The sequence below is a fragment of the Numida meleagris genome, chromosome 13 (assembly GCF_002078875.1).
Source record: "Numida meleagris isolate 19003 breed g44 Domestic line chromosome 13, NumMel1.0, whole genome shotgun sequence".
In the NCBI taxonomy this organism is placed as follows: domain Eukaryota; kingdom Metazoa; phylum Chordata; class Aves; order Galliformes; family Numididae; genus Numida; species Numida meleagris.
The window spans coordinates 3,728,287-3,751,261 of record NC_034421.1 but is presented as its reverse complement, the minus strand read 5'-3'; the positions used below and the strand labels follow the sequence as shown (position 1 = coordinate 3,751,261).

General features: G+C 40.3%; 2 protein-coding genes across 11 annotated transcripts in view; one reads left to right on the top strand and one right to left on the bottom strand.

The window, feature by feature from the left end:
• The window catches only part of SDK1 (sidekick cell adhesion molecule 1), a 367,601-nt gene extending 356,064 nt beyond the window's left edge, over positions 1-11,537 (bottom strand). For 2 of the 8 annotated variants that reach the window (XM_021412017.1, XM_021412022.1), the window contains exon 1: positions 9,383-11,170. In XM_021412017.1, coding sequence (XP_021267692.1) covers positions 9,383-9,854 — 472 coding nt within the window. In that variant the 5' untranslated portion in view covers positions 9,855-11,170. Of the gene's footprint in view, positions 1-9,382; positions 11,172-11,195 lie in introns of those variants that run through there. The other 6 variants (XM_021412018.1, XM_021412020.1, XM_021412021.1 and 3 more) reach the window with 6 other exon arrangements.
• CARD11 (caspase recruitment domain family member 11) overlaps positions 11,669-22,975 on the top strand; it is a 112,635-nt gene continuing 101,328 nt past the window's right edge. For 2 of the 3 annotated variants that reach the window (XM_021412035.1, XM_021412033.1), the window contains exon 1: positions 14,577-14,639. The gene's annotated coding sequence lies outside the window, so the exon portion shown is untranslated. Of the gene's footprint in view, positions 11,797-14,576; positions 14,640-22,975 lie in introns of those variants that run through there. The other variant, XM_021412034.1, reaches the window with a different exon arrangement.

The following is a 22,975-nucleotide window of genomic DNA, read 5'->3' as shown; positions in this document are numbered from 1 at the left end:
TCATTTTTAATAGTATAACTCCAAGAATTTGTGAATTACAAAATTAAGTTTTAGATCTCACCTAAATTTCTGTAATGCAATTAATAAGATCTGCAGTCTTCAAGTTTACCAAGCACAACGATTAACTTTGCTGACTTTGATGACAACAGTGTGCTGTAAGTATACGTTCAAGTTTTGGGTAGTAGAAGACATAGTTAAATTCAGAATACAAAAGATGAGAATTATACTTGTGACAAACTTGAATGGGACTGACAAAGCATCATGTTTTAATCATGATACATTTACATAGTGAATGTGACATTGAATTACCACCACTAAAAACTTTTCAGTTTGACACGCTTCTATGCTCAATTCTCAACAGAAGATTCAGAAAAATATGTATAAATATTTTACCAATTAATGCTAACAATAAATCACATATAATGAAAATTAATATAAGAAAGATTGTTATCAAAATAGGTATAGGCGAACTTGAAATAAAGATATTAGATACTAATACACCTATTTTGCTTGTTGAACCAAGGCAAAATTGTTTACCTCGTATCCCATTTCCATGAACAAAAATGCTTAGATGCAGAATTTTTTCAGCCTTGTACGGATATCTAGCAATAGTACAATTAGGCTCTGGGAATAGGAAACACTTTCTCTCAGGCTACAAACGTCAGGAAATTATTACATAAAATACGTGTTCTTTTCAAGACACAGACCTCTGAGGAGTAGTTCAAAATACTGAGTCTTGTACACTAATTCCAGGAGAGAAGACAATACAAAACGGGACTCAGTGAGACACACAGATTGTCACATGTACAAAGAATTAGACAGTCCTCATCAACCTGGACAGCAGCGTTTCCAGCGCATTACCAACTACACAACTGTAAAGCTTTTTGCATGCATCATAAAAAAGTAGAGTTCTTGCAGATTTTAAAGGACACTGATGGACAGAGTTTCTCCTTAGTGAAGACAACAAAGAAGAATGCAGAGGGGTACTATTTTGCAAAACACCATTAGCACCATAGGTTAGAATCAGTCAACCTCTGGATGATGAAGGAAGAAAACAGTCCCAAACAGTCAGAAAGAAAAGTCAGTGGCACCTCTATGTGCACAGATTCAAGAGAACTTGAAAACAAAATAACCCATGCACATAATCAGAACTATTGTTAGACAATTCCCTTCCCTTCTCCTACCCATTTCAATACAGCAGCAGTGCGTCACTTTCCATTTGTTCCATGTTACAATAAACATATCTTTGAATTGCAGGTATGGCCTAGTGCCATATATTTCGTTTCTGATCACTGCATACCATCTAGTTATTTAAGAAGTACTTAGTCATGAATGTCCTCTGCACTTCCTCACAGATAAGTAATAAGAAATAAAGGATGTTCTCCAATGTCCAAGAAAGATAACAATGACTGTTGTATTAGACAAAAACATTGGTTGAGCAAACAGTATAATGAAATGTATCTTCTTCTGTACATCCAGATGTTAGGCATAATCAAGTAGTTCCATTTCATTCTTAGTAGAATTTTTAGAAGGCTGTAATGCTACTGACCAGATTTCCTATGAACTCAATGCCAAAAGCACTTGTCAAAGCCACAACATATATGGAGATAGATGAATACAAATCTGAGGATGGGAGTAGCGTCTATCAGATCTTCTGATTTTTGCACAGTAGTGAGTTACAAAGTCCTCGGTTTCACCCTGGAATCAGTGTGGGACCACTTTAGCAACACATACTGGAGTTAAGTATCATTACTCTACTTTCTAGTCCAAGAGGGCTGTACCTAACAAATTATTTTCTAGATAACTTGTTAGACGTAGGAGTTAATTTTGAAAAAATATGGCTTATTGCTTGAAAGATCATAAAGTGGTTTAAAGAGACCTATGGGATAATGATTTATCTACCAGAATCAACTTTCTCTTCAGGCTGCTGCAACAGAGCATGGAAATTTGAAAAACAGGATTAAGGATTCAAGTTACCTGCCTAAAAACCACAAATGCTTTATCGTTTATCAAGAATGACACTGCACAACTTATCTGAATGCTGTGACATACCATAAGATTGCACAATCCACTCCCACATTTTGCATAAAGTAGTGTTAAAGGCTTAATTTTATCAGTTGGAGTTGCTATCATCATTTTTACCTGCTGAATCTGCATATTAGATGCAAATGTTAAAAAGCAGTACCTGTGAAATTTGCAACTTCGGTAGACAAGACAGAGGAAAAAAACATTTTTCCATTTGTATGTCTAAAGAATTGATACATAAGGGGATTAAGGGGAATACTTGCATTGCTTAACTTTAGTACTTATAAAATAAGCTTCCCTCTAACAAAAGGAAGAATTCCCTTAAAGTGCCTTTCAGAAAAGAAATCCAAAGTTAAGTCTTCTAAACCACCCCTATAAAGTAGTAGCTTCCTATTTTCTCTCCAGGAACACCAGCCTCCAAATGCTTCTTCATTAGACAGCCAGTGTACATTCTCTTGTATTTTGTCTATACCTGAAAGTTCTCTAACAATTTCCCGATCACTGATCTTAGTGATGGCTGCCAGGATCAAGTGCCACGGCCACATAAACCCATCAATGCTTTCACACTGTCCCTGATACTTGAATGACTCCCAGTTTCAGCTAGCTCAGGGAGCAAAAACAGCTGAACATTAGCCTTACAATTGCTCAGCCTTCCAAAGCCCCTATTTTTACTGTTGGTGAGGGTGCTAGTAGTAACACAGGACATTTTACAGATAAAACACGTGATTAGCAACAGACTACTATGTAGTCTACATAGTAACAACTTTATTGTATTCTGTAGCAAGGGCGGAACAAAAAATGATTAAGTAAACCAGAAATACCAACACTCAAGATACAATATGCAAATAACATATGTCTAGAAGCCAACAATTTGTATCACACATAGATCTTACAAAAGCAGTCATGGGAGTTTAAAAGTAATAAAGTCAATGTGTGCGCTGAAATAAGAGGTTCTTACCTTCTCAACCACATAACCCTTTGAACTCAAACTGCAAATGCTACATGACCTAATCCCTACAGAATGCATTGGAAGTTCTGGGGAGGTGACTTTTCAAAGATCATGTCCATAGAGCATATGAAAGTTTTACTTAGGTGGAAAATAAATTAATTAATATGGAAACATCATTGCATCTATTTCATACCTATTCATAACTGATCAACTGAGAAAATGCTACACTTCCCATAAGAAAGCACGCCAACTTCTACGCATCTGCAATTTAACAAAGTTAATTTGACTACCTGTGAATAAGAAAATAATTTTTTCCAAGGGAATGGAAATTATGAAATTGTCTGAACTATTTGGTAAGACACCCAACATCACAGGCAGGAACACCCAGGAACCCATCTTTCATGGAGTGATATTTTCGTTCTGCATGAGCTACAGGGCTAGCAAAGGGTTGTTTGAGGTACACAGAGAGAAGAGTCTTTATTCACTAGAAAATACTCTATAGTCGCTCAGACACAGAAAGCAGCTCTCACTAACCACCTGCTTTCCAGCTGTAATAACTATAAGTAGTCTAATCCAACGCAATGCCATAGCTGCTAACAGTTCTTCCTTTAAACCACACAAAAGTCTTCTTGTGCTAAATTTAAAACATTTCAAGTAAATGAAAGATGGGGCCAAGCACCAACAAGAAAACAAAATACTGAAAAACTGATCAGTGAGCAGCATTCAGTCTTAGTTTCTAACTAGGCTAAGGCAGTAAAACATTATGTATCAATTCAAACTTAATCATAATGCTCACGCATAAGGAATGTGGATTAAAGATGTACAAGCCACCTTAGTTCTGGTATTTTCTCTGAACAAATCTTTGTGAAAGTTATTCTAGTTCACATAGTTTCAAGAAGAAAATCATTCTGGAGACCACTGAGGGATCAACAAATCATCAATTTGTTCACTTAAATACACACCAGATACTTATATATGCAAAGGACTTCTGCATATATAGTTGAAAAAGCTCATTCCGTGGTGAACTCAGCATGAACAGGGGTTTGCTTCACATGCAATCTACTTGCTATCAGTCTGCCCACAGACTCGTTACAGCAAAAAGGCCCAGGTGAGTCAAGTAACCAGCCCCTTCTGATGCTCAGGTAAAGCTGTACACAAAGTTGCTAAGTGGATGAAGATGTTTCATTTTCATCAACAGTACTTTCAAGATATGCAGGTGTGTGCCCCTAAGAACAGTAAAACAGAACATTTCCCTTCGAGACATCTAAAAGTCTAAGACCTTCACACAGCTTCTTAATTATTCACCATAAGACTTCTTATTAATATTTCTATGGTTTGTTTAATCAGCAAGATAATCTTCAAAACATTAGTCAACATTTGTCTTTGTTGTTCAAAATAGCCTGAAATAACAGAGCCTTCCAGAACAACCTTCCAAGGACTATGAGCCAGGAGCACCCATTCCCTTTCTTTTTTCTTGAGTGATGTGAAAGATGTGCTGCAGAACGCTGAGACTAAACCATCCCAGTTTCCCTCTGTATCTAAGCCATTCCTGGTCTAAGTATCTTCTGGTGATGCACAAACAGATCCTACATAAAGATGCACTATACCAGGGACGCTCCAAAAGTAATGCCTCCTGTTTTATTATGTTGCCCCACGACGTTACACTTTGTTGCCATGTGACAGATGGCAGCAGAGGGGCTGTCTGCAAAGCTGAGTCTGACGTGGAAGCGCAGACGGAGTAAAGGTGTGTAAATAAATGCGGAAAAAATCGTACCCACTGACATTCAACGCTGAACATTTATGGAGACCAAAGGGTGGATGTGAGCACAGGGAGCTGGTAGGTGATGCGTTTCAACAGTGGCACAGCAGGTCACCTCTGATTTTTACCAGTGCAGCATGCTGGCTTTTGTTCATCAGTGGCAAAAATGCAGAGCTAATGGTGGTGACTGCATTGAAAAATAGTGTTTTGTAGCTGAGAATTTGCTCTAGCAAATAGCATTATTGTGCTCTTTGAATTTGTTGCAGTTACCATGGAAATAAATAGAAGGCGTTACTTTTGGAGCAACCTACGTGTACAATCTTGCTGCCCCTCTAATAGTACTATAACAGTGTACTCTCAAGAAACTGTCTGAAATGGTGTACTTTAAATGTTGACAGATATGTACTTCTCTGAACTTGCTTTGAGAAATATTGAGAGGAAATAATTTTTCAGCCAAAGATAAGCAGAGGAGGCAAACTTAGATTTACCACAGAGAGAGTTAAAAGTTAAATATTGCCACAGAAAAATTCTGCTCTCTCCATCCCATTTCTGTTTAGACTGGGCTTGTAACTTCTCCTTCAAATTCATTTATTATTATTATAATCACATACCCAAAGAATTAATCTGTTAAAAAACGAGTACATATTTAAAACATTATTCTAAAGAAAGAGAACACAACAACTACATCCAGTATACACTAATGAATTTCCAATAAATAGTAGCAGAATCTTTTGGGATGAGAAATGCATCATTCAACATGTAATTCGTAATGTTTTTCATTATCCAGCAAATACCACATTCACGTCAAACTGTCTCTCTGTCCTTCCAACAAGGAACTACCCTATGCAGGTAGCTTATCATCTCTACACATCAAACACAGATTGAAATTTTCGTGGAAACATTTCCAGAACTTACCATATTTATAAGTCACAAAAGATCAGATATTTGAATTAAAAAAGCAAGGCCCTAGCAGCATTTTCTGTTACCTCCCATATCACTGCTTCTGTCAAAACATAACAGATATCAATACCACCTTAACTATGCATTCACGTCCTTGTAGAATGCTGAGTTATAGATTCCAGCAAGGGGCATAAAAAGATTACACTTCCATTGCTGTTAAAATAAGAAAAATCAGACAAGCTTCTCTTTCTCAATATTTGAAGATAACCTTCTCCTGTTGGAGAAACTTAAAGCTATGAACTGGCTTTATCTGTTTTAAAATCATTCTGAACTACAGCCATCAATCCAAAAGGAGTATATTTTCTAAGTATTCTCTTGTTCTTCAACAGAAGTAAGGCACTGAGAGATACTCAAATCAATTAAAATGCACAGAGTAACTTCCAGCAGCTTCCAATCTCTTTAAATAAGCAGAATTTTCTTATTTTCATACAAATAGTCTGGCATTTCAGTGAACATTTCATAATGCAGTAACATCAGTGTTTGTTAGCCTCATATCTAACCAATATTCCAACCCTGCAAAGAGCAGCGTGTATTCAACAGGACCATGCAAAGGCCTACTAGACCCTTGAGCTAGAGGTCACCGCAGGATAACATCCTTCCAAGCACAGCAGTTACTGCGTGGAAATGATTCACTTCTACCATCACCCTGCAAATTCTAATTTGATAATTATGGTGATTATCAATTAGCACCTCACCACTATTTGATGACACGCAATGACTTAAGGCTAGCTAGCACCTAACACTCACATTTAACAAATATACCATAAAAAGAGGCATCATGGCAGAAGATAACCAACATATAGAGCTATGTAAAGAAATGTCTAAGTTTTCAGACTCTTCCAGGCAAATTTTCCTGACGTTTCACATTCACAGACTGACCAGTGTGGTAAGCAGAGCGAGAGTCTGAGGGGTGTCTACGCGAGGACCTGCAATCAGAACAGCAGTGGGAGCACTGCTCCGGGCTGTGCCATGGAACAGGCCATAGCGTTGGTCATCCGTCAGCTTCTTCCACAAAGGTCTGCCCTAACTGTACTACGGTTTGGGGAAAAAATTATTATTCATTACAGTAAGCCAATGTATGATTCATAATAATTAAATTTACTTGGAAAAGGAAAAAGCAATCATATAAGTCATTATAAAGAACTATATAACACAACTACTAGAGAAGACAGAGAAGCTGAAAAGCTAAGTGCAAAATGAATTTACAGGTGATTTCACCTACTGTTTCTCTCTAGATCTGCTTTAACATGGATGATCATGCAAGACGAGAGAATACTCAGATAACCTGTTGGAGGTGAAAATATTTTCTTCCATTCACTTTACAGTACAACATACTTAATCTCAATGACTGTATCTAATACATTTCCCAAGAAGTTAGAACTTGCATTTGAGAATATTTGAAGTATTTCTAATTTCTTTAATGCTTAAGTAATTGTTACAGAAACACTAGCTGGTTATAGCATAGTATTATGAGTCTTCCAAAATAACCGTGGCCTGTATATTTAGAATGTTCATTTTTTCTATCACATAGTAAGATTGGAGTCATATAATTCTTTCCTGAATACGATCACATCACTCCAATAAAGTTTTTGAGATTGTACCAGAATTTCTATTTTCAAGAAGGACTTCTACAACAACTGTCACCTTCTCTCTAAATTCTGGCATGTAAATGAGGAATGTTTTAGACTCCATTAGAACTCAGAGAGCAAAAAAAACCGTGACTAAGAAACAAATACAAAATTTATGAAAACCTAACAGAAGCACTGAATGTTAAGACCTCCACATTGGTTTGAGAGTCAAACAACTTTTAAAGGCCTAACTCTAGGATGCATTTTTTGCACTACATTAGGTGGAACCATCTATTTTTCTGCACTTTTTTTTTCTTTCATTGTTTAATGTCTTCTCAACTCCACACCTTTATCTACACCAGCATTTCTCAGAAATAACACATCTCTCTCTCTTCACATCCCATCCTACCTTAGTTAGATGGGTAAAGCCAACTTGGTATTAGGACTTTTCCTAAGAATAGTTTGTGACTACCGCATAACTCCCAAAGAGATACAGGACCTAAAACTGATAGCACTGCAAATGCTTAGCAACCTGAAATCCTTTACTGGAATATTTTTTTCCTAGTTTTTGCCAAATAAAAGTTTCAACTCATCCTATAATCCAATTAGATTGCTGGCTTACTACTAAATCACAGAAAACTGTTTTACAAGACATCTGCATTGCTTCCTGAATAACTTGCCCTTAAAGCCATTTCAAATGAAAAATCTTTGCACTTTTAATGCGTACATCAAGAATAATCAGTGTTCGCCTTCCAAACCTAAGCGTCATACTGGCACCTATCAACAACTACCAAAAGGGGAAAAAAAAGTTACGTGAATTTTTATTTGCTGGGAGAATTATTTCAGGTATGTCTTGTTTCCGAATAACAATATCCTGTTAGGGCTTGCAGGCCTCAGCATAAGCATTTTGGGAATGGGAATGACAGCATAAACAAAGCACTGAAAAAGGTTTCCGAGGGTGGAGTCCATTTTTAAACACTGGATTAAAATTCTTCTGTATCCTGAGGCTCCAAACTTTTCAAAGGTGCAGCAGTAAACCCTGAGCAGACAAACTACTGCAGACTTGGCTGTGTAACCCTCAACTCACAAGCCCATCCAGTTATTAAAGCTGAATGCACAGTTGTTCCCTATGAAATACTCAAAAACAAAGAACTAAAAAACAAAGACCATTCCCCTTCATGGAGTATTAACTTCCGCTGTGATAAACAACTCATCGTCCCACACGATACAGTTCAGCGTTGTACGACACACACCACTTCAGTCAGACAATGCACACTGCAATAAAACTCAGCCCAGCAAAGAAAGTGAAAGCTGCATTTGTTCAGCACGTTATTTTGCGCAGCCAACTGTAATGCTTCTGCCTGCCATTTATTGCTTGCTCTCTCAAAGGATTATTAAGAATTAAGCTATGTTTCGCGATTTGTTTTTGAGAAGGGAATTTACATGCAGTGACGGACACTTGATATTTAACGTCTATTGGTCGACTCTGACCCTGCGTTTACAAGTGACTCATTTGACTGCAAGCATCTCTGATGTGGAAATGCTCAGATACGAATCAATTGCAGTTTTTGTCTCGGGTAAATGTTACTTGGCAATCCAAAAGAAATGAACAATGCTCGAACTAAGGTTCACACAGTATAGCACTCATATGCTTAAAGAATTCCTTTTACATGCCTGATTTAGTTCTAGTAGGCGGATTTATGAGTCCCCTTCTCCTAATAACTTATCTCAGTGCACAGTGTTTTTAAACACACACAACCAGCAGTTAACTCTTCTGCTGCCCGAGAGAAAAAACACAGAAACACACAGACAGATTTGAGTAAATACAAGCACAGATTCAGTCCTGATAAGCCATTGATTCTCTGTGGGAGGTGGGGATAGGGGAAGCATAGGAGGATGAGAAAGAGAAACATGCAGATACAGTCCGCAAATCCCTGCTCCATAACGAAAGAATCGTGCATAATGAATGACCGTTCCTGCATGAAATCAACTCCCTGCAAATTCTGCAGTTTCCCTCTGACAGGGACAAAGTAAAATGGCATATCTTTACCCAAGCAAAATTGCCTTCCTCTTGGAAGGCAGATGCAGCATTTCTACAAACAAAAATGTCTCTAGCCTTACCTTGTGCCAGTGCTTGCAACATGTGGAGCTGTAGCAACAGAAACGCCCACCATCGTCGACAGAAGAAGAAACAGAAGTTTAACTTCATCATCATTCCGTCTCGCCTGCTATTCCTCCGGGCAATAATTTCACGATCCACCTTTCTTCCAACCATCACTGCCTCACTGCTCCCCATCCGATCCGACTGCCTGCCACTCCTGACAGCGCTTTGGTCATCGCTCACTCCGCACCCTGAGGCCAGGCTCTCTTTGGTGGGCTGGGAACATCGCCAGCTGCCTCTGCCCCGGAGTTTTGGGGGAACAGAAAGCCCCACTTCACAGGAACCGAGGACTCTTTGATTTGTGCTCACTTTGCATGCAGCCCGAAAGCAGCACTCTGTGTGCCTCACTGTATTATAATTACCATTGAAGTCAATGTTTCTTGTGGAAGTATTGATTGCACCAAAACAACCAGTCAGAAATGTGAAACACATGTTTCTCCGCACTGTCACATCCAATGCCTTCAACAGAGAAGGAGTAAGTTTACTGGCGTCGGTATTTCAGTAAATCCGGATCCTTCAGCACATTGCTAACAGCAACACAGAAGGTTGGATCCATCTCAGCCAGCAGCACACAACCCCACAGCACCTTTCATACCGCAAGGATGATGGAAACTGTTACCCCTGTGATATTCATCAAACGCAGCGAATCTTCCGGCATGTGTCCCATTCTCCCATAAAAACCTCGGCGTGGAAGGGTTAAAGTCGTGTACAAGGGGTGGGAAAAAAAAGCACCAATGGAAAAAAAAAAAACAACAACAACACTAATTGAAAGTATCTCGCTCTTCCTTGCGCCGAGGATTTATTTCAGACAATTTCAAGATTAGCCATGCAGACAGGTTAGTCTCCAGATATCCCCGCCAAGCTCTGCATAGTTTATATTAATCCGATTTTCCTCGGGATACAAATCTCTCCCGTCAATAGCAGGGTCTGAAGGGTCCTCGAGAGGTAAACCGCGCGGGCTCCGGCAGCGATTGCAGCCGGCCGTGCAGTGAGCCAGCCGCAGGCCGGCGGCGGCGTCACCTGAACTCACGTTCAGCCGGAGGTAGGGAAAAGCTCAGCTGGTCGTATTTCCCTCCTCCTCGAAGATTGGCGCCGGTTTCCTCCTTGCAGGGCGACCGCGACAAAAAAAAAAAAAAAAAAAAAAAAATCACCTCTCGCACGTAACGCGTTCTGCTTCTGCCCGACTACGGACGCAGCAGCGGAGCCAACCCGCAGCTGGACAGCCTCCGGGGCGGGGGGAGCGACATCTCCCGAAACAAACAGCAACAAGGTGAAATCCGCCCGGCCGCGCTCCCGCTCTCGTTGTTGGCGCGGCGCGGGGCTGAGCTCGCTCCGCCGGGCGGCTTTCCCTCACAGCGGCTGTAAACACGGGAGGAACGCGTTACCACCGCGGCGGCGGCAATAGAAGCGCACCCAAAGGGAGGAAAAAAAAAAAAAAAAAAAAAGCGCCGAAGGTCTCAGCGTTCAAACAATGCGTCGGGTATTGTTCCAGTCCCGCCTTCCGTAAAGGGAAAAGTTTCGGGGGAGATCCCCTCCCCCCGCGCTAAACGGAAAGGAGACGGGTAGCTCCGCGAGGCGGACACCCAGGATGAGCGCAACTTACAAACAAAGCACCTCAGCGTGAAGTTGAGCCAACAACACCCCCGCCAGCGCTCCCCCCGCCTCCTAAAGGCGGCCGGAACTTTTCTCACCTCCCTCAGCCCCAGCCCGGCCGCCCCCTCCCCCGGCTCGCGCTCAGCCCGCTGCCCCCACGCCTCCCTCCCCTCAGCCCACCTTCCCCCGACCCACACCTAAGCGGGGCTGGGGCAGCGCGGGGAGCAGCCTCTGCGGCACAGCTCCAAGGACTGTGGGGACATGTAGGGAACCACCAGGACGGGGGAGTGGGGGGGGGAGATGTATTTCAAGCCAGGTTCTGTTCTCCACAGATGCTGGAGGAGGAAGGAGCCGCCCCCCACCCGGCAGGAGCTGCCCGCGGCTGCCCCTCATATCGCCCCGCTCCTCCCTCGGGCCCTGCGCCGGCCGCTGATTGGGCGCAGGGCGCGCGGGGCGGAGAGGGCGCAAGGAGCCGCGGGCGCGCAAGCTTGGCGGGACGTCGTGCCGCGTCCACGCGCCTCCCTAACGGCCGCGCGCGTGCGCCCCGGGGGGATTTTGTCCCGCGTCCACGCGCCTCCCTAACGGCCGCGCGCGTGCGCGCCCGGCGGGCCGTTATGCCGCGTCCCCGCGCTCGCGGCGCCCCCTAGGCGCGTGCGGCGCCGCTGTGCTGGCGGCTGCCGGGGGCTGGCCAGGAACGCCCTGCAAGGCCGGGGTGCGGCCGCTCCGGCGCGCGCGTTCCCGGCAGCTATGTTTTTTTGCAGCGAACGTAGAAAAGAGCCAGGTATGTAACAAAACCGGCGAGCCTGGAGGGAGGAATTAACCCTCCGACTGCTCTCTGCGACGTGGTGAATGCAGCCTGCGAGGCTGGCCGTGCAGCAAAGTTTCTGAGCTTGGTTTTATTCATTGAGCGTAAGGTACGTTGGAGTTAAGAGTGGCAGCTCCTGCTCCTTTTTCTCCCTTTTTTGACACTGCCTCTATAACAGTCACACGGGCAAGCGCAGTAAATAATCGCATCAAATCCAAGGTCACTCCATCGAGGGCTGAGGCGTGTTCTTCAGGACGGTGCCTTCCTTGCCAGCCTTTGTCACTTTATAGCACCAGAAAAAGGTGAACTTCCTCCATCCCCACAGCACTCCAATGCCAGCTGGGGTGCTCCTCGCCATTCCAGGTGTTCCACCCCACACAACTGCTGTGTAGTGTTCCCTGAGCACCCTCCCGTTGTCCCTTCCAGCTGTTCCTTGTCTGCCTGCTCCTTCCAGTATTAAGCAGCTCATGAGGGCTACAACACCCATTGCTGCCCATTCTTTCTTGTTCCTAGCGCAGGAAACCTCACTGCCTCCCAAGCTCAAGAAGTTACCGCACTGAGGGGCTCCCCTGGTAACTAAAAGGAGCTGCAGTCAGTGGCTGGTTCTTCCTTGCAGCCAGCTGCATGGAATTAGCCAGTTGGTGGTGCCTTGCACCTCGTGCTTTGAGTGTGTGTGCAGATCACGTGAATAATACAGACACCGGACCACTGTGCTTAAGATTTTCCCTTCAACGCATCTGTTTTGAGAGCGATTCAAAGTGAACCCAGTTTGGTTTGGGCTGTGTTGAGAACTGGCCTCAAGGAAGCCCCATTGTGTTTGCAACTCCCATCGCACCGTTCATAACAGCAGTGACGAGGAACTGCTTTTCTGCTTAATGAGTCACCTTGGTTGGGTCTGTCAGGTCCCGTTTTGTCTTGACTGGAAATGGAAAGCACACTGCATTGTGGTTTGGTTTTGTTTTCCAGTGCTCCTGGCAAAGGAGCGTGGGGCGGTTGATTCGCTAGCTGGCGGGAATGTTGGGTTAAGATGTTCGGTTTGATCGGTGAGGAAGTACTCAGTGCTTCCTTGCTGTGTTACTGGGGAGGGGATCTGTGCTGGTTACATCGTTCCTGTCTGGCCCCGCTGGAAGGGTCGTGGTCAAACAGTTACGTTTTAATGCCGAGGTGCCACAGAGGAGAAATGCTAATTTCCGTTACCTGGCTTAATTAAAGTGAAAACTGGTTTCTGTTTGGAATTAATAGATTTTCCTTCTAACAGTTTGAAACTGTTCAGCATATAATTACAGTAACAAGAAATTAACCCATTTCTACCTTCAGGCCTTGCTTTTTGCATCATTTGTATACAGTAGTGTTTTTGAGACTCCATCGCCATGTTTGGGGTGAAATGTTTTCAGTTGGATATGTGCTTATTTTTAACAACACTACCAATGATGAAGTCCCTTTAATATATCACAGAAGATATTTGTGGATTTTTTTTTCCGTTTGCCTTGTTTGCAATGTCTGTACTTAATAGTGGTCAAAACGGGAGAATGTCTGTGAAGTCTCATTATCTAGATTAGTAAAAGGGTTCCACCATTCTGCTGCCTCTGTTTTGTGCTGCTCCTTCACTTTCCTGCATGGGTGTAACGAGGGAGGAACTAACACATCAAACATACAGTAGGGAGACTAGGAGAACAGCTCTACCACCTGAAAAAAACAGAAACAGCAATCTGAGAAAATATAGGAGGGTATGAGGTTTTGGGGTTCCCTTGTTTTCCAGGAATCATAAAGAAATGAAGAAGTGATATATGTTGTTGCATTTAAAGGTGAAGAAAGTGTAATAAAAGGGTTTTTTTCCAGTGACTGTTGTATAGTCCAATAAGCTATACATGTGGTAAGTTTCTAAGGGCTGCAAATTTGCATAATTAGTACAGAATGGTGGGGAGTTTTATTTACATAAATAAACAAAACGTGGTGAGCCAGTGAGACAAAAGAGAAAAGAATAGAAGGTTTCACTCCCCAGGACAGGTTGCTAATGCACTGCAGCTTTCTAGCCAGGAAAATCAGCCGTGGAACTGCTTCCAGAAGAAAATCTTGCCAATATTGTACAACCTTAGTTCTTATTCTCATTCTGCAAGTGTTTATATTTTCTAGGGTATAGCCTATTGACTCTTTCTAACATTTGGAATTTATCCCAACTGCTTTAAAGAAAGAATTCTCATATACAATTTTTTTTAGTGCACTTTCTGAGAGATGCAGCAGGTTGTTTTCATCTAATGCATCTCCCAGTGTAGACTCTTGATTCTTGTAGTCATTGATGGATAAGAGTAAATTAGGGAACTGTCAATTATACCATATAGAAAGCTTTTCAATGAGGAAATTTCTATGGTTTGCTTGCCTGTTTAGTACTCTGAGTCAGTATCTTGCATTTATTTAAAAAAAATATATATGTCACTGATTTTGTGCTAATGTGTGCTGTTTTCCACAAGCACACTTTCTTGGAGGATGACTTAATCGACCTGAAAAATTTGAATAATTAGAGAAAAAAAAATCTTAGCAAAAACGATAAGTGTTAAATGGAGAGAGAGATATTGTAGGAGAACCGTGATGTGACAGCCTGAACTGATGATGGAGCACCTGGGGAAGGGGGTGTCCGGCCCAGGAAGGACAGGTGCGAGCCATTCACCTGAGCTTCCCACGTGACTGGGAGGGACAGAGCCTGGGCCCACCCCACCCTGTGCTCATTTAAGGGCAGGTCTCCAAAGAAGGAATGTCTTCTGGATGAAGGCTGCTATCTGGGAAGGAGTGGTCAATAGCTGGAGTTCCTCATCACCAGCTGGGTGAGTCAACTTTTCTCTTTTCTATGATTTTTGGTTTTCCTGAGGGTTATTTGCCTGGTATTGTAAAGAACTTGTTAGAAGTAGTTTTGCTGCTTTCTGGGACCAACGGGTATGAATGCACAATCAGACTGATACCGCCTTGCAACCTGGATGTTAATATTCTAGTAAGATATTCATCATAGGTATTAGGGAACATTTCTAATCTGTGAGTAAAAAGTCTTCCTATAGAAGGTGTAAGTCATGTGGGTATCCTGGAAACAATTTTGTGATTTGTTTCTATACTTCCATTTTTCTTCTCTCTCAAATAGAAAGTGCAGAACTCAAGGCAAGCAATTGCATTAACTACCACATGGTTGTCCCAGAAGATTTTTATATTGCCTTTCCTCTTCTCCCAAGGGAGGCAGAGCTTTAGAAAACAATGAGAGTAGAAGGTAACACACTCTCAGATAGGATTGTTTTTCAGCATACTAAATCAACCTGAATGCAGTAACTATTGGCGGGAGGCTAAAATCTTCGTTAGCAGGGGTATATTCCCAAGGGTCACTAGCCAGCTGCTCTGCTTTTATGGTGTAAATATGCTTCTGCATCAATAATAAAGATTGGAGGAGAAGAAGAGAAATATCACATTACATAGCTGGAAGTCTCAGGGGAGAAATTAAACAATGACTTCACCACACTTCTAGAAGTATCTTCTGCAATGAACACAGTTACAAGAACAAGAATAACTCTCATTAAATTTTACTGGGCTTAAATAACCTAATATGGTGCCACTTAAAAAGCCCCAAAACAAACAGAATGACTGATTATTGTTTTCTCTATGTGGCTTGAATTTACATAAAGGAAATTAGAAATAGATTTATATACCTTTTAGGTTTGATTTTAAATTCAGAGTGCTAGCAACTTCAGAGTTAAATTTGTTCACTTGCTACTTAATGTGATTGTGCTTAATTGTCTGAGAACAGGTAAGGTACAGCTCTAAGGCACAGCAGTAGAAGTTGAGTGCACAGTAAAGAGATGGGAAGGCTCGCTTTGTGGCTTCTATGAGTAAGAGTTATCCAGATAGAGCTGTAGCTCAGCTGTGTTTATATTCAAAGACCATCATGGACAATCCCTGTACAGTCAGGAGAAGGTGCTCGTGTAGTTTCTGAATCATCCCATCTTCTGTATTATCCCAGTGTAACAATAGGCTTTCCTACTTAGCTATCAGAAGAAATTCACGATGACCTAGCCACGTTGCCCTGCTGTGTTTTATGGAGTAGAGAGTTAGCGAAGTAACATAAAGGATCAAGACAACAGATTCTGCGTTTTTGAAATGTAGACGTTTGAAAACATTTTTATAGCCTCCCAGAGGAAGACTACAGGGGCTGTAATGATTCTACTCCAGACAAGTTTGGCTAGAATGTAGAGAGAGATCTTCTTTTATGAAGTCTCTGTCTTCAAACACCAGTCGGTCTGGCTATCCAGCCACGGGTTGCAGCGATTACCCTTTCATGATAAAGATGATGCCCCAGGTATAAGTGACCTGAGCACTTTAAGGAATGTGTGAAATTGTCCCTAAATACGGGGGAGGTCTTCAGACAAAGACTAAATCTTCTGGTTGTACCCAGCCTTTATACTTTTGAGTGCCATCCTGGCAACTTCTCAACATACTAGTTGATCAGGAAAATAAAATAAAGCAGAACCTGAAGCCAGAAAGAACCTGAAAGAAATCTACTAAATTGCAATTTAACCCGCAGTAATAATACAACAACAATGAACTAACACATCAACTTACATGTGGTCATGTTAGGTAGAAGATTTTTCCACAATATTAAAAGGTACTGCTTCTACAGTACATCTATTTCAGGTAAAACTAAAAGTGTTGCGCATCTTGAAATATTATAGATTTTTTTCCATTTTAAAAGTGGTAGCTTTTAGTTTAACTTAAAAGAAGGGAGGGGAAGGGCAACTTAAATCCTTGTATTCTGTGTAAAAGCCAGTATGATTTCTGCTGGGTACACTTTTATTTCCTTATCTTATATTAATATTAGCAACTTAGTACGACTGTGGTTTCACCCAGGGAGGATGCTAGTTCAGTGGTTAGTGAACTGATGATTGTCTCCCATATGCTTACTCACAAAGATACCAAGACTTAAATAATATTCTTCCAGTGTTGTTTTTATGGAGTGCATGAGTTATTTTCAGCTGCAGTGTAAGCATCTTGTCTTTAGAAAGCAAAGACTGATGTTGAATGTCTTGTGATGAAATTACATTTCTTACTGTGAGGAACAATGTTAAATTATATATTCTTGATTTGCTGTAATTAATTGAGAAAGGCAAACTAATAGATGTGATGTGTTCATGGCTATAATCCTGCATTTTTCTAAATTGATCAACATGATTTTAATGGAATAACCTTAGAAGAAAAATCAGATAACAAGAAGGATGATGAAAACAATTACTGTGAGGGTTTGAGCAATTGCACTTGCTAAAAAGGGCTATAATTGAACATTTCAGCCATGTTACTACTGTCATTGCCTACAATTTGCCCATCACGTAAAGCAGATAGATCATGAAATTAGGAAGTATTATAAAAAACATATAGAAGGTATTCACAGCGATTACAGCATTGACCACCTTAGTTGTAAATCATTTGTCTTTCTATAGGCTACCTAAAGGTATTGATTAATTGTGCTTTAAATTAAGATTCAAATCTAGAGGAATCTGGTGCTATGAGGACTTTGGCAGGGAGTTTTTTGCCATATTGAAACTGTCCTAATGACAGTTCTAGCTTTATTAATCTTTTGGTCACGGACACTTATGTATTTTCCAGATTTATTGACTGAGAGATACTGTAACTCTGGTTTGTGTGTATGGGGGGAGGGGGAGAACTAGACCACATTGCCTCATTTCAGGGAGATGAAGTATGGGGATTAAATGTGAATGAGCCAATGTGTCAGCTGGTTTTTACCAAATATGAATAACAGTATAAAATTCAAGTTATCCAAACACATTTTCCCCCACTTATTTGGTGCACAGCATCTCCACTAGCAGGTTCTCATCTTCAGCAGGTAAAATAATTTTTCTCACAGCTCTTCTCCATGGCTGCATGCTTGTATGTCAGCTCACCTCTGGAGTGACCCTAATTCAGTGGGCATGTCAGGAGTGCTACGGTGCTTTTCAAGGCTGGCCCAACCAAGTGCTGCAATTCTACCTTTTCTTGAGAGCGTTTAAAGGTGATCAAAAGCAATTACATCTTTGGATCTGTTCAAGGTCCAGATCAGCAATAGAGAGCTCTCTTGCACAGATCTCTTACGGTTCTACAAACAAATTAATTTTCTAGAAATCAAGCCTGTGGACATGAGCAGTACATTTAACTCTTCTTATAGTTTTGGTTCAGAGTTATCAACACTGCTCTGCACTCAGAACAGAGGAATATATCTTAATTACAGAAATTTTATCTTAATTTCACTGCAATTTAACATTATTTTAAAAAGATAATCTGAAATATTTTGCGCGATCCACTTGCAGGATACCCTTGTGCCATTTTTGGAAAGCTGTGAAAATGTGTTTAAATGTGTAATACGTCTCATCTGGTCATCTTACTTGATTCAGGTTTAAAATCTCACTTTAAGTATCAGACACAGTATGATGTGCACCCACAACAAAGGAGTTCACCTGAGTGGTAAATTTAAAGAGCAGCACAATGTTATGGTAGCCTTGGCTTCAAGCAGTAACTGAAGTAAAGGAGAAATATGTCACTAAAAAGAATTAAAACTATCTCTAATAAAGAAATTTATGTATTAAAGAAAGTAGCTTTGTGGATTTTGAATGCTTATACTTAAAAACAGATGCCAACGTTATTCTTCAAGGAATATTCAGAGCAGAGTGTGGGAGAGATGGACGAAGGAAAATCAATAGTTCAGAACACTACCTCAGATGCATGTATCTCACGTAGGTCAAGTTTAATGAAACCTAAGTCTCATGAATCAACACTTCTGATGTAAATAATTCACAGTAATGGGGAGAAACACTAAGCCTGCATGGGGTGAGTGTAAACATTAAAAAATAGTTGTTTGAGTTATGATGTGATCTAAGCCTTGCAGTTGTTTTATACATAGATATGATTCTAGTAACGTGGAGGTCTGGAACAGCAGAAGATTGGGAATTTTCTATTAATTTAGTAAGATGGAAAACTTCATAAGATTTGAGTGGCAGTTGTAGTACAATAAGGCCACAGTTCGGTGTTTGATTTAGGGTTTTTTGAATTAGCTGTTTTAAAAAAAACTGTAAACGTCCACACTGATATTTAATTCAGATCTTGTTCCTGACTTTTTATGTATATCATTGATTTTTAAGTATTCCAAGATGACTATAATATGGCCCTCCTTTGGGAGTTGCTCCGCAGTACTCTTGTAGTTACAAGAGGCTAATGTAAGTACAAACTACAAGGTGAGATGCTGCGCTACATAAAGCGCTCAGTAATCAGGGCAGGGCTCCTGTTGTCTCAGCTAACAGGGAAATAAAGAAAGGCTCGTGCAGTCTGGATTGCAACAAAATAGTAAAAGTTCATTTTGATCTAGCATGTTAGCTGAACAGTTGCAACTCTACGGGTTTTGGTGTTGTTACTTCTGGTTTACATTGTTGAGGTGCAAAACCCATTGAAATTGATCCCTTCTTTCTCAGAAGCACAGCGGAATTCAAATTGCACGCTATGTGAGGTTAGAATTAGGGCTGATGCAATGTCTTCCTCAGACCATATAACTTTTTCATGGTGGGTAGCGAAGGACCTTGTGAAGTCCCTTCAGAAGGGCGGAAGATAAGCAGGCAAGGGTGAAACATCAATACTAAGCTGTAACTTGTGTTCGTGCACTTACAGCTGAACTATATTATGATGTCTATAAACTATAAAAGCCTAGATATCAGTAACTAGGGCTAACCAAACTGAAGGAAGCTAGTGCATACATCACCCATCATGAACACAACTCTGTATTTACTTGCTAGTCAAAACTAAAAAAAAATCTAAAAGTTACAAGGAAGAATGCAAAATAACTGAAGTTTATGATTCTTGGATGATATATCATGCCAGGATATACCAGAGATTACTGAAAGAATTGCCTGAAACTTCTATGTGCTCTCAGTGTGTGTTTTAACAAAACTCGATCAGCTATTAAAAGTTTCAGAAGAGTGAAAAGAAAACCCAGTATTACAAATATTTTGAGATTAGACTTGATGCCTCAAGTAGTCCCGGACATGTTACTGGAAGATTGCTTCTTCTGCACTGGAAGGCTGATTAAGATGGAAATAGTAGAGCTGATCTCTCTAACAAGTTGCACACGCTTATAGTAACTTAGTGTTCTTTACTTCAGCTAAAACTCATTAAAAGGAATCCTAAAAATTACTGAAATGTAGGTGATTACAAGAATTTAGTGGGGGGAGAAGGGGATGTGTACAGGGGAAGAACATTACATCTTCAAGCGCTGCTTAAAACACTGCAGATGTAGAATTTTTCAACTGTAAACCATTTTAAAAATGGATTAATTTTGTTGCTGTAATGTGTATTTTCAAGTAACATACATAGGTCTGTAGCAGAGAAGGAGTGAACAAGAACCTTTGTTTTAGTAGTGCTCCCATTCTGTCTGGGTACAATTTGCATCGATTCCCTGATAAACATTTAGGTGGGGAGAAACTCTTAACAAGAAAAATGGAAGAGCAGCTTTCCTTCTGGCACATTACAGTATATTGTATTATGACGAAGCTAAGTATAGCTAATTTATTTGGAGCAAAAGGGTTATTAAGATGAAGATTAATGTACAAATAACTCTTGCTCTTGGAAGCTTACTGTGAGGCATAAACTCACAAAATCTGTTGCATGGGAAGCTTTATAACTGTGCCCATTGCAGCTGTGATCTTTATGCTGGTGTAATAATCCTCAAGGTACCCTTCCAGAAGCTCTTGCTGAAGAAGAGTGGGGGATCTAGAGTTTGTTTTATGACTGGAAACGTGCATAAGCATGTATAGCAGAAGAAGAGGCATTGCATCAAGCATCCAGGGCTGTTGATGATTGCAAGAGTAGTTAGTACCCCCAGTCCGTGCTGAGAGGGACAGAATAGAGAAGCCATAAATCAACACATAAAGTTGTTTTGTTTTTCTGTTAACTGTGTTATATAACTGTCCAGATCATTATGGAGTGCTTTTTTTGTTTGCTTTGCCTTTCTTTGGAGAATTGTGTTTAGGTAGAAGCAATATTCTGTTTTTTAATGGATCTGCAGTCTTGTTCTGAATAAGCCTCTGCAACTGTCTGTCTTATGTGTATTTTGTGTCTACTGTAATAATTAGCAAAAATATAACAATTTCCTCTTAGTAACAGTGGGAGTTGTAAACTGTTGTTAGCAGTTCCAAGGTCAAACATAAGTTTTTTTTCCTATGAAAATAACTGATAGCATTGCATTACCCTGTCAAGTTAATACAGTGTGATAGAGCATCCCAAGCAGCACATTCTGGAAGACTGTAAATGTCTCATACATTTAGGGAAACTGTACCTCAGGGAACAAATTAGGAGGAATTCATCAATGGATCAAAATTGTCTTGAAGTCTTACTTATTGGGGACCAGCGCAATTTTAAATTATTGCTTTCTTAAGAGAAGCCTCAAGACAAATTGTATTACTTAGATTAACTTTAGAAGAATGGGTCAATAATTTCTATTGAGAGTTTTGAGAGATTTTTTTTTAACGGTGGCATGAGCAATTTCAATAATTTGAACTCGGTAATTAAGTTTTTTCCCCAAATGATTTTCAAATTGCTTAATGTGCTGTTTATAGTCTGTCATTCTTTACCGATGAAATTGGAAGTCTTTGTGATGTGTCTTAAGTGTGCCTCTAATGACAAAGAGCTTTAATTATAAAATGTTTTTGCAAGTTTTGCATTAATTAGACATAAAATTAACAAAGTGTAAAGCTTGTACACATGTTCATGCACATACAGAATATCAGCAAAATTTCATTCACTGATGTGTCACAATGTATTTAAACATTTGGAATCATACTGCTCCACGAGTAATAACAATTAATAAGAATTCTGCTCTTCTGTGTGTTCTGAGTAATTTGTTCTTCAGCTAGTCCCTGTGAAATCTGCTGCTCTGTATTTACAGTGTGACCAAAGTAGAAGAAACTGTTCCCTATTTATTTCACGTGTATGATTGAATTTAAGTTCAATTTTTATATTCTCTCAAGTGATTTATGGGGATTTCAGCTGTTCTAGAAAAGCAGTTCAAATCACTTGGTCCAGGTTTTTACCTTATTTTAATTGTGCAGAGCATTTCAGCAATGTGAAAATGGTGTAATGTAAAGGCTGTTGATGCAGTGTTTGTTTTTTAAGAAGCCATGTAGCTGAAGAGGAGAGATTAAGATAAATGTGCATAAACGTGGAGTAGAGTTTAGGTTCTCATATTTGCCGGTATCCATGCTGCTGAATTCTTCATGTACTACTAGCTGTCCATACTTAGTATGCTTTAGTTTGTGTTATGGAGTCTTAGCTCATATGAGTTGGATTCCTGTCAGATTAAGCCTCAAAAGAAATGAGATTGAAGATGCACGTTTTCCTTTAATCATCTCAGAAGGCTAACTTTGGTTCTCAATTTGATGGCTGCTGGGTAGAATTGCTTCATTTTCGTCTTAATATTTGTATAAATAGTCAAAGCACATGGCATATAGTCGTGGGTTTTACTGGTTTCTGCAAATCAAAGCTTGAGTTGAGTGCTGCCATGAATGTGACACTTCTGTGAATATGGGCTTTAGATCTTGTGTTTAATAAGAACCTCTTAATAGCTATCCACCAAGTAGCAATTTGTTATTCTTCAGCTACGCTATTCCTTCAGTACAAATGTCTCAGTTAAAAGCTTGGTACGTATTGAGACTCATCTCTGTTAATGTTATTATGTTCATGCTGTTTAAAATCATGATAGGCTGTAATGTGTGACTTAGATGGGAAACCTTTACACTGTGGATCAGATAAATATGATTAAACTACTAATCTTCTAGTCCTGAAGTAACTTTTATTTACAAAGAACAAAACATGATCCACTGATGACATTAAAGAATTATTTAAATTAGATTCTATATTCTCATTGTTTTACAATTACTGCCTTCATTTGATTTGTGTAAAGCACACATTAGTAAACTAGGTATTGCTGCAGAATAAGGCATGCTTGTATTTTTGGCAGCCAGTATTCTGCACAGTAATTAAGAATAGGCTTAAAGTTAAGTATATGTTTAACAATTTTGTTGAACTCTTGCATCTTTTATTCCCCTTCATTCACATCCATATCTCAAATAGAAATTCCAAAGCTCTGATTCTT